We start from the raw sequence: 17083 nt of genomic DNA, 5'->3' as shown, positions 1-17083 counted from the left end.
CACTGTGGAAAAGGGAAATGCACCTCCTTGAGGTGAAAAACTGAAATGTCTAAACCACAAATTGGGCTTAAATCTCAAATCTATTATGACACTATTATCATATTAGTGTCATGTGTTTACCAGGATGAAACTGGTGACAGTGTAGGGTCAGGGTTTGTTTGTTTCACTACAGAAGCACACATCAGATATCAGACATGTCTTGGCTGATTGAACTTGACTGAATCTGGGCTCGCGGATCGATTTAGGTCATTTGATTTTGTGTCAAACTGTTCCTTTAATTATACGTACGTTCTAGCTTGAGAACGCCCGGTGTGGAGTTACGCTGGGCTGGGTAATGATCTATGGAGCTATGGATGGATATAGCACTGTCTGACCAGGCTGACCTGTCTGAGTGTGGGACCCCCCTCCCTCCCAGCATCCCACCATCCCACCATCCTTTCTCTTAGAGCCACTTAGTCCCTCTGTCTCTTAGTCTCTCTTGCTCTCTTTCCGGAGAGCCTGGGAGGAAAATTGCTCTTGCTCTCTCTTTCTCTCTCTCTCTCTCTCTCTCTCTCTCTCTCTCTGCCCCTCCTCCCTTCACTCTGTGCGTGGTGTGTCTACGCGTGCGTGTGTGTGTGTGTACGCAGTGAAGGTAGAGCGGCTGCTCTCTGGGGAAGCGTCTCACACACTGCAGTGCTAGGCAGGGCTGTTGAGGCTGTTGATGCTGCTGCTGCACTCTGCCATGCTGAAGGATGGTGCACCAGGAGAAATGCCTTTACCAGGTGAGCAGCTTTTGTGGGATGTGTTTTGGGAAGAGTGCTGCTTGAACCTTTACCTTTATCTCTATCTACTGGCTCTAACTGGCTTGGGTGTGTTGGGAAATGCCTATATTTAGGTGCGATGATCATATTAGAACATTACAGAAGGGCTTGTGTGTGTCTGTGTATGGGTTGCTAAGGATGTACGACTTTGCGATGACATCCTGGATACTAGATACTGGATACTGGATAGTATTCCTGCATGGAATTCTGATACGTTCTAAAGGTCAGTTCCGTTTCTGTTCCTTTGAATGGAAAATGGGAGGTTTTGACATGTTGACTGATGATGTTTTAATGGTGTCTGGGTTTGATATGTGAAGCGACCAGCTGGTTCTCTTAATGCAAGTGAATTAGAAGGATCCTGAGAAACATCGTCACTATTCCACTATCCACTATTCGCCTTCTTCTCGTAATTCCCAGCTTTTATTCTTCATAGGCTTCATCCATCATTCATCAATAGATCCTGATGCTCTTCCTGCCTTTAGCAGAGAGAGTGGGTGGACTTCCTGCATCTCAGAATGTACCAGAAAGCAGCTCGTCTCCTCCACTTATGACGTTACATCACGATCTGCATCATAAAATCTGCTGGATTTGTTTTTGTCCATATTTATCCACGGCAGGCCTATCCCAAAGAGCCCACAGAGGCTCAGAAGATGCCGAATTAGGCTCAGAGACTCACACCGGGATGGAGAGAGTGGGGTGTGGCTTTGGAGCGAAGTGAGAATGATACAGATAGAGGGATAGAGGAATAGAGGGACAGAGCTGGTGTGTGTTCTCTTTTCGTCCTGCTGTGGAGAATGAGAGGGGGCTGGTTTTGTGTTTATCCACCTAAAAATAATTGCCTACACCTTCTGCCTAGTCCCAGGAGAAGAGGGGGAGGATGCAGGTAAAAAAAACAACAACAACAACAACAGAGATTTAGGTCCGGAGTCTCTGAGATGGATGATGGCTGACTCGTTCGTTCATGTTCCTCTGTGAGAGGAAACAAGTCTTGGAATATGGAGAGCAGATTGAAACCATAAATGGTTCCATGACTGATCCTACATAGCCCAAAAAGGGTTCCACAGGAGCCCCACAGGAACCCATTTTAGTACAATAAAGCATAATTTTACATAGAGAGGGTATAGGCCTCTTATAGTACCATAAAGGGAAGAACTATTTCAGAAGGCAAAAATGCATTCAAATGATTTTATAAGTTGGCCTGGCTCTACTTATATAACAGTTACTAATATTACTCCCCTACAAAAGGGATTGTAATCCTCAAAGATTATTTAATGAAGGTATTCATTCTGTAAAATTTAAAGAATTGGTTGAATGCATAAGTGGTTCTTTGCCTGGTTCTATATAGCATCAAAAAGCAGGGAGATCCACCAAATATTTGGCAACAGAACAGTTTAATCACCAAATAAGGGATCACCAAGTGAAAAGGCTGAGTACTGTTAATAATTATGAACAATGGCTAATTTATTTTAAGCTATTTTAGGTCATAACGAGTAATTTATTTAGGTCTCAATGTGTAATTTATTTTAGGCTTTATTTTACTCTATTTTAGATCATAATGACTCATCTATTTTAAGATTTCTTTCAGCAGTGATGGCACTGGATTTCAAGAAGCAAAACAGAGCAAAAATATGTCAGAGTTAGCAAAAACCAGACAGGAGGGAGTGGGACGTCTCAGCTCACAGGGAATTTAGTCTGTCATCCACTCAAGCTGGATTACTCAGATAGTTCTACAGTGAAACCCTTTTTGGTACAATACAAAAACAAGCATTACAGTAGATCTTTCCGTGTTGATGGTTAGACATTCTGTAGATCCAGTGCCTTTACTAAATAATCCTCAAAGAACATATTTTGTAGTAATGGCAGTAGTTCTTTGTATGCATTTAAGACAAGACAACCATAGACACCATACTAATGCTGGAAGCACATATGAGATTTGGTGAGAACACGTGTCCGGAGTGGTGGGCAGGTAACGCACCTGGGGATCAGTGAGGGGTAAAGCCATGCTCAAGGGCCCAACAGTAATCACCCACCAAACCCAGGTATCAAACTCACAACCTTTACTTCGATGGGCCAGTGCTCTGACCCCTGAGCCACCACTGCCCCAAATGGTCCTTCATATACAACATCTTGTAGATGCTTTTTTACACCAAAGTAAAAAAAAAAAAAAGTCTTTGGGTTGTGATTAGGTTGTGATTACATGAGCAAGCGATATATTTGACATGCAGTATATTGAATATTGACAGCAAATGATCTGTACATTCAAAATAAAATAAAATAGTTGCACACAGATAGAAGTGTCAGAGTACAATGCTATTTGAAAGGAAGATTCAAGTTATCTGGAATAATACATTATTTAAAATTTAACTTGGGCAATATATGGGCAATATTTAGTGAACCTGATCCACCTCATAAAAATAATTCTGAGCCCGAGCCCAATTTAAACCCAACATTTGTTTAAGTAAGTAGACCATTAAAACAACCTTTTCGGGCTGTTTGAATGAGCGAAATCTGTTCAGAATGATGTTAATTAACAGTGCAACACTGAAGAAGCATAGACCTATTATTTCACACCATATATCACACCATAGCTTTTTATAATATAAAAATAATAGCAATAAAAACAGAAGCCTATGTCACAGACCATTTTCTTTTGCAGAGAATCTAAACTTTACTGAGAGCAGTAATTTCCACTGGAATACTTGTTCCACCTTAAACCCACTTCCACCAACTGACCACCAGAACCTTACTGACCACTCAAACTCAGATCTTACACACTGCTGCCCTTTCGCTCTGTAGTAAACAGGCCCGTAAAGCTCAGTGCTGGCTCTTCACGGCTGAACTGGCTTCATCATTTATTTAACATTCGCGTTCTCTGTCTCTCTTTCTGTGTGTGTGTGTGTGTGTGTGTGTGTAGGCCCAGAGGAACGAGAGGGAGTCGATCAGGCAGAAGCTGGCCCTTGGCAGTTTCTATGACGACGGACCCGCTTTCTTCACTGGCTGCAGCAAGGGTGGCAAAAACTGCCTGTCCTCACGGTGGGTGGAAGTGTGTGTGTGTGTGTGTGTGTGTGTGTGTGTTTGTGTTTGTGTTGAAATGCTAGTCTGTACACACAGTGTTTCCCATGTGTAGAAATGAGTAATTAAGTAATATACCACCACACAATTCAGAGTCACTACCAAATAGAGACAAGGTCCAAACCCAAAACTACCCATCTATAAGCAGTTCAGTAGTTAGAACCGGACCATTAAACATCTAGATGATGGCCAACACACACATCACACACGAACAGATGGGCTTCAGTCTTTCCAGCAAACTGCAGACAGAAGGGAGAGGTTTCTAAGAAGGTGGTTTACTGTAGTACGGTAGTGTAGTCTCCACAAGAGGGCAGAGCATTATGAATAATGTGCAAACTAGACCATTCTGATTAATGGATAAGCAGAATAGAAAGAGCTTACAAAGCAAAAAATACAGATACATGCATATATTTTCTTTAGTTATTCCCATCAATTATTTAAAATTCGCCAAATAAGACATCCCAATGCTTCCAACTTATCCTCATTTCAACACACCAGAAAAGATTCACCAAATAAAAATACAAAAAAACAACATAGCAAACTTACTTAAATAGAGATATATGGCAACATGTTTAAGTCATGGTTTAAATAAAGTGTTTAAACAATTTCTCGTATAAAGACCTCTTCAAAAAATCTACAAAAAATAGATCTACATTTTCCATCCATCACGCTTTTCTTTGCTTTTCCCAATAATAGCACTTACAATTGGACAGGGCAGCTGTAGCTCTAGAGGTTTTACTAGTTTCACAAGATGGTATTCTACACTCTCTAAAATTAAGATGTGGAACTTTTAGTGATGCTATAGAATGGACTGTTTTTTGTATACCGGTTTTTAATCGAGATGAATGTGAATGTAATGAACCATTTAATTTCGAAATAATTAAACTATTAAACTATTTATTACATGTTACACCACAGTTAGTTCTGACACTGCAATGTGATTGGCTGAGAGGCGTTCTTTGAGTGCCGTTATCAGCCGGTAATGCACTGTAACTGAAGCTCGCAATATATTACTCCGTCTCATACAGGTAACCTAGCAACGATGCAGCGCTTACAAGTCAAACTGTGCAGCTACAAACAGAGCAGCAATGGAACTATTTTAACTGGCGGAGTTTTTAAAACCAAACAGATCCTATTTTCTCCTCCTCTTTAACTCAAAGGTTTAAAATCTCAGCTGAAGTTTTAACCGAAGATATCCATGGCCTGCAGTCTAGTTACGATGATGTAACCCCTTCATCCAGAATTACAGACGCATGCAGAATGTAACCACAGAAGCAGAAGTAGGTTAGAACATAGTATGAGCCAGAAAACGATTAGTTTGAAGGGTGACTTTTGCTTTGAGGGATTGGAGAGGCAGTTCCTAATATACAGGGATGGTGTGAGTGTAGGGTATGGTGAGGGGGTTCACCGGGGAAATCTAGACACAAACAACTGAAGCAATCTTTAATTGAATCAGTTCCCCTCTGGATAAATTCATGGTAGATGGAAGAAGGCCCACAATTAATGTAGAAAACTATTGTTTTCTATTGTTCTATTGCTTTACTACTTCGTTTAATCCATCATCCAGGTTTGGAGCTCTTTAAGTCTGCAGGTTCTGCAGCTATTAGTTAAAATCTGACTGAGGAGGTAATGGATTAGTAATTATCAGTAACCAAAACAATCAGCTAATATATTGAGTTTTTATAGTAATCTATTAACTTTCATAACCACTATAAGACCTAAGTGACTCTCTTTAATTTACACTGATCCAAGACCAAGCATTAATTCCATTATGGGCAGCATAATATAAAATATTTTGAATTTTGTCGCTGTCCAATAAGAAACAAGTATCTCAATTTTTGTCGGTTTTTAGATTACTACATAATTTCAACAATCCACCTGTCCTTTACACTTTCAATTTTTTTTGATGAATGGACCAATCAAATTTCTCCAAAATTTCCTGAAATAAATAGTTTTTATATTGACTTCCATTAAAAGTTAACAAGGTTTTATCTCTAGTTGCTGTTTTGGAGATACTTGTTTTTCATTCGAGTGCACGGATTTACATTTTCAATATGCTATCACTATACTATGCTATAAGCCAGTAAAAAACATTTCTTGAGCCAAAAATATATTATTTTTTGTATAGTTTTAGACCTTTAAATTGAAGGGTCATTGTGACAGATTGTCTTGAGCTGATATGTTAACTAAAAGACAAACAAAAAAATATTTCTTATCTCTGCAGAAGTGTGTAAGGGACACGGAGACAGCTGTTTAATCACAGCAGCATAAAAAACTAGGCTAGATTTTAAAACTTGTCACATTCTTTACACATTCTTCTCATGATTTCAAGCTAAAAGTTTCCAAGTGTGACGGCCTTTGAGTTTTGAGTTTGATGTTTTTTTATAGTGAATCTGGGAGATTAAAATAAATTTGACGCTGCTTTAGGCTTTAGGCTATTTAAATAGAAGGCATGCTAAGAATAAAGATCTAAAGATGTCGTTCTATTTCTGGATCTACTGCAGCGCTTATTTTTGGCCCTGTTTGTAAAGTGAATGTGTTTGTTGTTGGGTTTCAGGCTTCAGAATGGGGTGAATCTGCAGATGTGCTTTGTGAATGACAGCAGCAGTGATAAGGACAGCGATGCGGAGGACAGCAGGACTGAGACGAGTCTGGACACTCCCCTGTCTCCGATGGTACCGGCCTGCATTTTATCACTTGTCTCTAGTGTACAGTCTGGGACAGCTGTACAGCAAATTCTGTTTATTGGAATAAACTCCCTGAGAGTTGATATCAACTAATTTTATAGATATGCGTGACCATCGAATACACTCTATGACAAAGACAAAGAGTTAAAGTAACTCTTTTCTGGGAGTTTGCTTTTTAACTCTGTTCTGGAGTTAAATCTGAACTGTTGTGGGAGTTACAATACTTATTCCATCTAGAGTAAAATAAAGCTTTCAGCTGCTTGAGTTAATTTTAACATGAAAAAAAATCATCTTTTACAGTGTTAACAATTAACGCAAAAATGTGTGTTATTAAACTTATACATAGACTGTGTATAGCTGGACAGAGCATTGTCTCTCAAAAGTGAAGCCAACACAGGTCGGGCGCCCCCTGCTGTTCGGCTGCAGAAAGCTGTGTAACCCCACCCATCCCCATAGGTTTCAATGGCAAAACAGACAACTTTCAATCACATTTTTTTCTAATATACTGTAATTCTACCTCCTTTATTTAAATGCAACAGCTAGTGTAACCTCTGCTTATATTGTTAAATTGTTATATCCCCACAGGATTCGTTTTTAAAAACGTTATTTAGCTCTATTTAAAAAAGGTGTGGTTATTGTAAAAGGGATGGTTATGGGCGGGACCAATAACAGACCGTCAGCTCCGCTCCGCCCCGCTCTGCTCTGCAGCCTGTGACCTCGAGGCAGCGCTCAGGGGCGGGGTTATTTAAATGAGTAGGCTGTCTCTCCACTGGTCTCTACTGCGCAGACTCAGGTATCAGGATCTCCAACATGGAGAAAGATTTTGGCTTAATTTTCATTGAATGAATGGGAACGGCGACACGACGTCCATCTTTTTTTACAGTCTCTGAACTAATATTATTAAAAAACATTGTAATATTTTAAAACCCGGGATCATTTAGGAGTAAAAATTATAACCAAAAGCATTATTACTGATTACAATAACAATTTCATACTTAACAAGTGTATGTCAGTGTATTTTGTATTTAATTGCATGGCAACTTTAATCCTGCATTGCCATTTTCAGTGCATTGCCAGCACTTTGTCACACTTCACAGTGCAGAAGATGGTAACTTGCTCTTATAGCCGACAAAATATCGGCTAGGCAAACAACCATTATATAAAATATAATAAAAATACCCCATGGAAGATAGGCCTGGTGGGAAAGACTACACACTGATGGGAGCTGGGATTGGGGGACACGCCCATTAGAGAGTCATTCAGTCACGCTCCTTAACACAATGGAATAAACTCTGAAATGAACTCTACACCATCGAAGAGTTCCCCTTTGTAGTTTCAACTTGTAGTTTAAGTTGGAGAATAAACTCACACAATTTAACACTTTGACACATTTTTGTTTAACTCCAGGTTTTCGAACGTCAGAAATTTGCTGTGTTGCTCACTGTTAAACCCCTGTGTGTGTTGTTTAGAGTAAGCAGAGCTCCTCCCTGTCGGACCGGGACACGGGGGAGGAGGACTTGGAGCCGGAGGACTGTGAGTTCTGGCGGGTGCAGCGGCGGCTGCAGGAGGAGGCCCGGGGGGCTCTGGCCCTCGCTCGGCCCATGGCCCGAATGCAGGTGGAGGTGGAGAGACAGATCCAGATGCACCGGCGATCCCCCGTGGCCGACTTGGTCAGCATACCTCACCCTCACCCAGTTACATTAAAATTACATTCTAATAACATTCAGATCCAGAATGAAGTTTGGAGTTTTAATAACATTATATTAGGGCTGTTAATGTTAAAGATTTAACACACCTGATTAATTTGGAATCAGTAATGCATTATTATTATTTTTTTTATGCAATTAATAAGTTTATTATGAATTAGTTTAATCTGATATATTATTATATATTAACCAGATAACACAAGCTGTCTCTGCTGCTCCATGCTGTTTACATGCATGGTATATGCAGCGTTCACTGCTCACATCTGCGCTGCACGTTCTATTAAAATGCATTCTTTATTCCACCCCCCCCCATGTTGGTTTTTAACTCCCCTCAAACATACGAGTATATTGTAGTATTTTAATTTTAACACCACTAATATGAATATAATTGCATTTTACATTTCTTATGGTTATTGTTTTATTTACATTTAAATACCCACTATAAAAAAACTTCAATCAATTTCTCTGATGTTGCTATTAATCTCTATATGTTTGAGTAAAATGCACATTTTTGTTTTATTCTATAAACTACAGACAACATTTCTCCCAAATTCAATATAAAAATTGTCATTTAGAGCATTTTTTGCAGAAAATGAGAAATGGCTGAAATAACGAAAAAGATGCAGAGCTTTCAGACCTCAAATAATGCAAAGAAAACAAGTTCATATTCATAAAGTTTTAAGAAATCAATATTTGGTGGAAGAACTGGTGGTTTTTAATCACAGTTTTTTTTGTGCATCTTGGCATCATGTTCTCCTCCACCAGTCTTACACACTGCTTTTGGATAACTTTATGCCTTTTACACTCCTGGCGCAAAAAATCAAGCAGTTCAGTTTATTTTGGTTTGATGGCTTGTGATCATCCATCTTCCTCTGGATTCTGTTTCAGAGGTTTTCAATTTGATAAAAATCAACATTTTTTCCAGAGCTGTATATAAATATATACAATATTATTAGAACTAGCATCCAGAATTCCTCTGGAAGTTCTAATAGTGTTTTTTATCTGTACTTATACTTATATAGTGGAGCTATAAGGTATAACTAACTGTAGGCTTTTCTGTTATTTTGGGGGAGTTACCTAAAACACATTGACTGATTCTATGGATTGGAAATACCTGTGTTTGTTTTTTTGTTGTTTGGTTGATTTTTTAATTGTTTGCTTTTGTTCTTAAAGCGGCTCCTGCGTTTCTCAGAAAGTGGATAATGATTAGAAGTGTAAAACAGGGGTTTCTGGTTTTGAGTTTGAGGGCAGGTGTGTACAGTACTGAGGTATTGGGATCATTACCCAACTTAATCTTGTGTAGAAATTCATCAGAACGAGCTCGGGCAGTTTTTAAGGACTTCACCGCAATTAAGTCATGAGAATTTTTTTAACCACTAAACTGTTTCCTAGCCCCAAACCATAATTATTTTCTTCGGTTAGGTTGTTTCATATGAATTCCTGAGTTTCTTAATAAGTTTCTCCATGAATAAATGACAGAGCTCTCCTCACTTTCTCTGATGAAGAGGTGTTAATATGTTCAGAATTACAGATCTTGCCCCACAAAAACTCTGGGAATATGAAAGCAGAAGAGCAGCCCCAGAATGCTGGTTAAGCCTTTAAAGCATGGTGGTCACTGTAATAAACCACATCGTTTTTCTTATTTTTCGCTCTGCAATCTTGTTGTGTTTAAAGAGGAAATCTCTACATTTCCTGAAAACTTTAACTGTTTTCTGAGGACAGTTAAAAATGGGAAGTGACAGGAAGTGATAGTTTTCTTGCAATGCTGTGTCTGGCTCTCCTAACACTGGTGTTTTGAGCAGCATAAAGAATATTGTACGTACTTATTTAAAAAATTAATCAGAGCAAGGAAAACTTCCCAGTCTGATACTGTTATTATATAAATCACACGTGATACAATCACAATATGATCAGGAGATCACAGGTTGGAATCCCGGTAATGCAGCTTGCCATCAGCTGCCGGAGCCCTGAGAGAGCACCATTGTCCTTGCTCTCTCTGGGTGGGTACAGTAGATGGCTTTCCCCTCATCACTCCTAGGGTGATGTGGATCAGCACAAGGCTGCGTCTATGAGCTGATGTATCAGAACAGAGTTGCTGCCCTTTCCTCCGAGTGTTAGCGCTGTGATGCTACTCGGCAATGCTACAGCATCAGGAGCAGTTCAAACAGAGGCGGAGTCTGACTTCACATGTACTCTCCTTGTGTTCTGTGGAATCACTAGTAATGGGGGATATACAGCTGAGTAGCAGCTGAATGGGTTGAACAATTGGCCAGATACATCAGGCGAAAAACGGGAAAAAATTGAAATAAACAAAGCTTAATTTTGGATAAAATATAAAAAAAAGGTTGGATTGTCTCAATATTAACCCTGTTTTAATTTTCAATCTTGTCACGCTGAGTTTAAACCCATTATTTTATAGTTTTATTATTTAAATTTGAAGATAAGAAGAAATCTGATGAAATGTTTATTAAACTGTATGTTTATTAAAGAACAGTCTGAAAAAAATAATTAAAAAGTCTGATAAAATCTTAACGCTTATGAATCATTTTCATAAAATATGTAATATAATTTACTTGAATATCTTTTCAGATCGTAAATACCCAAAATATGATCCAAAAAGCACCGGTGTTAGAAAATCACCCACTTCCCAGATTAGTTAATCTGACATTTAAAGGGTTAAAATAAATCTGTATAAATTAAATAACTACTATGTGTTTCTTGTGCAATTAGAGAATTTCGTATTTTGTTGTATTGACCACAAAAACACCACTGCTGATGTCTTTCCATGAAACGCAGTAGGTCTGTGCAGCATGACGAGGCGCGGCAGATGGCTCTGAGCGCTTCTGCTTTTAAGTTTTGATTTTACACAAAGAAAAACCTCAAGCTCCCAGTGGAGGAGGAAAGCTGTGATTTCTCCATGAGACTACAGACAATTGTACCTTTTTAATAGCACATTATCTCAAAAAATGAACAACTAGCCCAACATTACAGGCCTTCAGAACATCCTTTAGATTTCCAGGCCATATTAGCTATTTTCATTATTTTTCTCATCTCTAAATTTCCATTTTTTCGTTTAAAGGTAAACTCATCAAAAATGAAGATTTGCAAGAAAAAAACTTTCACTTCTCCAGGGCATGCATTTTAGCAAATGTTTCAAATTTCCAGTCTCTACGTTTTCAGGTTTAACACCATAACTAGGAATTCAAATTTTGTTAAAAAGTGAAAATCTGCTCATTCTCTCAGGTGATTCAATAACTACCCACACGCAAATTTCCACACATGCTGGGAAACCTAGAACCCTAGAGACTACCAAAATCCCCAGGAAATGCTACGTATTTCTTGTAAAAGCGTGAAGTTAAAGTGTTTTCTCCATTTTGACATGCTGCAAATCTGGTAGTATTTATATTTATTTTGTGTCATTGTGTCAAATTCATGATGAATGAATCAAAAGAAATGTTTCAAATTACTTTAAATAAAAGACAAAAATAATAAAAAAAAAATTATAAAATATATATATATATATATATATATATATTTCCTTTACCATTTTTACTTACTTTTACTGTGAATGCCATTTTGGAGACTTCTTTGTTGATTTTTGTGCATTAACAATAATGTTTAATCACAGGTGATTAAACAGGTAGATATTAACAATAATATTTAATCTGATGAAATTAGTAATCTGGGCAAATATAAAAAAAAGATATTTTATTTCTACACAGATTTAGGTATACATATTCCCTTTTATTTTCTGTACTTTATCAAAACAACCCTATTAAGAAATAGCTAATAACTCTGTCATTAATAATCCACTTTTAACCACTGAGCCGCCAATTCTCATTTCATTTGCTCCAGATGTTTTGAGTTTGCTTTAATACAAATAGAAACTTGAATCAGTTAGACTGCAGCCCTAAAATAAAAAATAGTTTTTATTATACTTCATCATTAAACTTATTTCAACTAAGAAATGGTCATCTTAAAGTACTAATCATAATATATGTAATGCATATGTATGTGATTTTACCACTGTAAATCAGAACACACTATGGGTATATGAGTAAATGCTAAAGATGCCATATACATAATCTTTATTTATTGTTTTTTGAATTGACCAGAATTGGATTGGATAGTATTTTCCCACAAGAACAAATTCAAAGGAACAATACTGGTATTATATATTGCAATTCTTAGAATATTGACTTGTAAATTAAAAGACTATAAATTATACAATTTATTACAATGAGTAATAAACAAATTTATTACAAATTAACGTTTTTTTTTTATGCTGCACTATAGTCAATAAAATATAATTTGGATAGTCAGTAAATAAATAAATGAACAGTAATAAATAAAGAAATTAAAATGTCCTGATAGTTTCTTGTTTTTATATGTTTAAGCTGCCCCACCTGCCACACATTAGCGAAAGTCTGATGAAGAGGAGCCTGAGGCCCATGGACCTGAGGGACATGAGTCTGGGTCAGCTACAGGTCATCACCAATGACCTTCATTCACAGATTCAAGGTCAGTTGTGATGCTTTCAGTGATGCTTTTTGTGATGTATTCAAAACCACTATATTCATTTTATATTTAATTCCAGGTTAGTGCCCACACAAGTTAATTACTTATTAATTATGTAGATCATTAATCCTGCAGTTATAACATTTTATTTACTTACTACAGTCGTTTTTTTTAGGAAGTAAATTAAAAGACATTCACAGATCAATCAGATCTAGACCCTTTGGGAAATGCCTATGCTTGTTGAGTTTGGAAGTTTTGATATGTTGCCATTTCTGATTAGATCTCAGCTGTGAAAATGAGACTCAAATCCTGGACTCTAACATTGACCTTTCTGTAGGTTTGAATGAGGAACTGGTGCAGCTGCTGCTGCTGAGGGACGAGCTTCATGTGGAGCAGGATGCCATGCTTGTGGATGTGGAGGATTTGACCAGGTCAGACACGATCCCAAGATTACTCCAGAAACACAGATAAATCCATTTGTTCACACAAGGAGTTTGCTGACATTATACATGACTAGTCCTGGAAAACCCATGTCCTGATAATTTGGTGATCTCCTGGCTCAGACACACCTGATCTAACTCATTAGCTAATTAGTAAACCCCATCCTGAGTCAAGGCAGGTGATTCAGATCTGGAAAGTATTCAAATATACCAGGTAGGGGTTCTCCCCAAGAAGGAGAAAGCTAGGAGAAAACAAAATTACTTAAACGTAAACTAGCGTGAATATCACATTTTTTTTGTGGTGAGGATACCAACAATTTATTTTCCTGAAGGCTGTACTGTATTTCTGCAGAACAGTGCACTCCAGAATCTGATAATCTGATATATTAGCCAGATACTGGCTAATTACCACAGAACAAATGCCGTCGCTGCTGCTCCATGCTGTTTACACGCATGGTATGTGCAGCGTTCGCTGCTTACAGCCGCGTGAAGCAGCTTTAAACTGCACAGATATACGCGCTGGAACACAAATCTACTCACAATATTTACTTTCTTGCTCCCGTGCCAGACAGCTCTGACCACTCAGAGAAGACCATGTGCTTGCATAGTTTATCTGTGCAAATTTTGTTGCGTTTAGGTTTGTGCCTGTTTGAAACCAAACCAAACAGAGGAAGAAAACGCTCCAACTAAACAAAAATATCAATTGATTCGGATCATTTAAACCAACTACAGGTGTAAAAACTTTAACTTTTAATAATGGAACACATAGAGGTGAAGGTAGTGTTAGGAGTCTTGCCTAAGGACCTTTGGTATTGTATTCTTTCAGTCAGGAAATCTGTACTCTGCCAAGTGGGAAGAAGGTGGTGTTTTTAACTAAAGTACACCACATCACAGCTATTATTTTCTTTCATTGTCTTGTCGTTAGAAACATTATTTGTCCATTTGGACAGATGTATGTATTATGATGTCACTTAATCATTTTATCAAAACAATTTTGTATTTCTTCTCAGGCACGCGCACAGTCAGCAGAGACACGTGGCAGAGAAGGCCCTGGCTAAACGGAAAGGCGCTTGCTCCCTGTGACCCCACTGCCTCTCCACGGCCTTCACAGCACTGGATAGCGAAGGCAGAGATGTTAGCACTTAGTGTTGTGGTAGCGTACGCACCGAGGTTTACTTTCTGTCCGTTTTCACTTAGACGTGCGTGTCTCTTTTCCCCTCGTTGCAAACTTTGTGTGGATGTATGTCGGTTAAACAAACACGCCGTGAGCTTGTGCATGCCCACACCGAAGCAGAGCGACAGGCTCCGCCACGTAAAAGAACCTAACACGCCAAGCTAACGGTTTAACAGCCGCTACCGAAGTCTCTATAGGCACCTGGATCGTTAAAGTGAATGTTTTTTATTTTTATTCTTCTTCAAAATAGTTGTACCGATGACATTCTTATAATGTCCTTCGCAACATGCAGATTCCTCTCTGGCTCTTTTGCTTGCTGATGTTCACGTAGCTTAAAGCAGGGTGGAGAAAATAATAATAAAGCTAATAAAGTGAGCTAGCCATCCATCGGCGTGAGCCGTCTTTACTGAAAGGGAGGTAGTTGGATCAAACAGTAAGCACTTTCACACTTTGTTGTTAGTGAGGTTGCCAGGTGTGGTCAAATACCACTCGCTGCAGAACCACAAGTCCCACAAGTCCAGGGGGTGGGGATGTTTCTGCAGCGACGACCCACTCTCAGTGTGGTGGTAGTGACCTTTTGTGTTCATAATGAACTGTAATGACAGTATTTAAAGAATGTTTTCTTTATTTTTCACCCATTTGAGGGATATATGTGTGGGTAAATGTTAAAACGTTACTGAAATGTTGGTGTATAGAACCAGATCAATAAATGATTTAATGAACTGTCAGCTGAAGAATGTCACAATATCATAAAAAACACAGTTCTAAAAGGAAGTCACTAAAAGGAAAATTTAGTGGAAAATCAAGTGAATATGATTGATCACTGACCACAGAATCAGTTAGTCAGCTGACTAACCAAGACATGTTTAATATCTGATGTGTGCTAAGAAGGGGAGGCTAGGCTAATGTTGCTAACAGGTAAATACATGTAATAATTTGGAAGTAGTTGTTGCTAAATACAAGTGTGTTCATGCTATTTATCGTGACTGACGACAGGTGGGGAGCCATCTTTGTTTATTACAGAAATAGTCAATGTGTGTTGGAGGATGCCACAGTAATTTAAAAAAGAGCAGAATTTCATATAAACAAAGCATTATGAAAACACAGCACAAAAAGATCAGTGTTGTGGGGCTTCCATTCTCAGCTTAAATGTTTAAAAAGGTTTATTCATGCTGTTTTAAAAAAAATCCTGAATGTTTAAGGAAATGAGGACAGTCTTTGTTAGCAAGTCCAGTGTTTGCTAGCCTAGCATTAGCCTAGCATCTCCTGTTCTGTCATCTGTCATTGGTCATTAAACAATCATGCTCACTTGATTTTCTCCAAATGACCACAGTGGCCAGTGAGTGAAACCTATATATGTTTTATTATAAAGTGAGAATTGTTTATCAAATGTGCAATAAAGGCAAATGCTATGAATTACTCCTTGTGGTTTATTGGTATGTCAGGTGTGTCAGAAACTACTAGATTACAGAGTTTACACTTACAGCGATCTACAATCGTGTGCTTCCTTTTTGTGGCTAAATTACATGAAACAGGATGTCTAACTGTAGGGCACACTTTCTGTTTTACAGTAAGGCCATGCTGGCATTTCTGTAAAGAGCGTGTGATATGACGTGACCTGTTTTGCGAGCTAAAAATAAGTAGCTCTTGTATAGTGACCTAATGTAAGACGTACTTGTGTATTTGTAATTTGTTTACATATATATATATATATATATATATATATATATATATATATATATACAGCTCTGGAAAAAAATAAGAGAACACTTGAATCAGTTTCTCTGATTTAGCTATTAATAGGATTATGTTTGAAAAAAAAAAAGAACATTGTTGTTTTATTCTATAAACTATGGATAACATTTATCCCAAATTCCAAATAAAAAAATATTGTCATTTAGAGCATTTATTTGCAGAAAAAGAGGAATGGCTAAAATAACAAAAAATTTACATTTACGTAACAAATAATATGCAGAGCTTTCAAAACTCAAATAATGAAAAGAAAACAAGTTCATATTCATTAGGTTTAAGAAAAAATCAACAATATATATATTGTTGAATCCAAAATATATTTTACATTGGCTTCCATTGAAAATTGAGAATGTTTTCTTTATACTGTTAAGTTGCCCTTTTTGAGGTTTATTTTGTGTGATAACAATAAGAAAAGTACATAAACTTGTCCAATTTGTAATGGATTAATCCAAAATGTATGAATTATGATTATTATGAGGCAAAAAAAATAAAAATCTAACTTTCCAGGATGATTAATAAACTATTTTTTTTTCGACTTTTATGACAACCTTTCTAATGAATGCATTTAACTACTTTAAATTATGCCTATTAATAATGCAGATGTGCAAATGCACACACACAGCTTGCTGTGTCTCTGTAAAGAAGCACTGGCACCATGTTTAAGGCCAGGCTTGGGCTAGAGGGGTATTGAGTTATTGAGCAGTGGAACAGTGTTCTCTGAAATGATGGAGATCAATTCAATACATCCTGATCTCACTTATTGATTTCAGAACTCACAAATAATGAGCAGGTGTTCCAATACTTTTGTCTTTTTAGTATATGCTAGTATAGCTTTCAGGCATGATCTATTATCGCATATAACTTACTAATTATTTGAAAGGAACTATATATATATATATATATATATATATATATATATATATATATATATATA

At 37.5% G+C, this 17083-nt stretch overlaps 3 protein-coding genes across 4 annotated transcripts in view; 2 read left to right on the top strand and 1 right to left on the bottom strand.

Moving 5' to 3' along the window:
- Positions 1-17083, top strand: part of si:ch73-344o19.1 (platelet glycoprotein Ib alpha chain) — a 95331-nt gene that overhangs the window by 63095 nt on the left and 15153 nt on the right. Inside the window, exon 6 of one of the 2 annotated variants that reach the window (XR_007440430.1) lies at positions 8886-11737. The exons of the other annotated variant lie outside the window; for it this stretch is intronic. The gene's annotated coding sequence lies outside the window, so the exon portion shown is untranslated. Of the gene's footprint in view, positions 1-8885; positions 11738-17083 lie in introns of those variants that run through there. 2 annotated transcript variants of the gene reach the window in all.
- The window catches only part of LOC107197653 (glutamate-rich protein 6), a 32024-nt gene that overhangs the window by 7894 nt on the left and 7047 nt on the right, over positions 1-17083 (bottom strand). The window lies entirely within an intron of this gene.
- zgc:153615 (SCHIP-1 domain-containing protein) lies at positions 576-15813 on the top strand. Its single transcript, XM_007250661.4, has 7 exons — positions 576-761; positions 3715-3833; positions 6430-6547; positions 8029-8229; positions 12663-12786; positions 13121-13214; positions 14234-15813. The coding sequence occupies exons 1-7, from the start codon at positions 732-734 to the stop codon at positions 14304-14306; spliced, it is 759 nt and encodes a 252-aa protein (XP_007250723.1). The 5' UTR covers positions 576-731; the 3' UTR covers positions 14307-15813.

Source organism: Astyanax mexicanus, chromosome 8, assembly GCF_023375975.1.
Source record: "Astyanax mexicanus isolate ESR-SI-001 chromosome 8, AstMex3_surface, whole genome shotgun sequence".
Lineage (NCBI taxonomy): Eukaryota > Metazoa > Chordata > Actinopteri > Characiformes > Acestrorhamphidae > Astyanax > Astyanax mexicanus.
The sequence above is the reverse complement of the archived record's forward strand: the minus strand, read 5'-3'. Positions and strand labels throughout refer to the sequence as shown.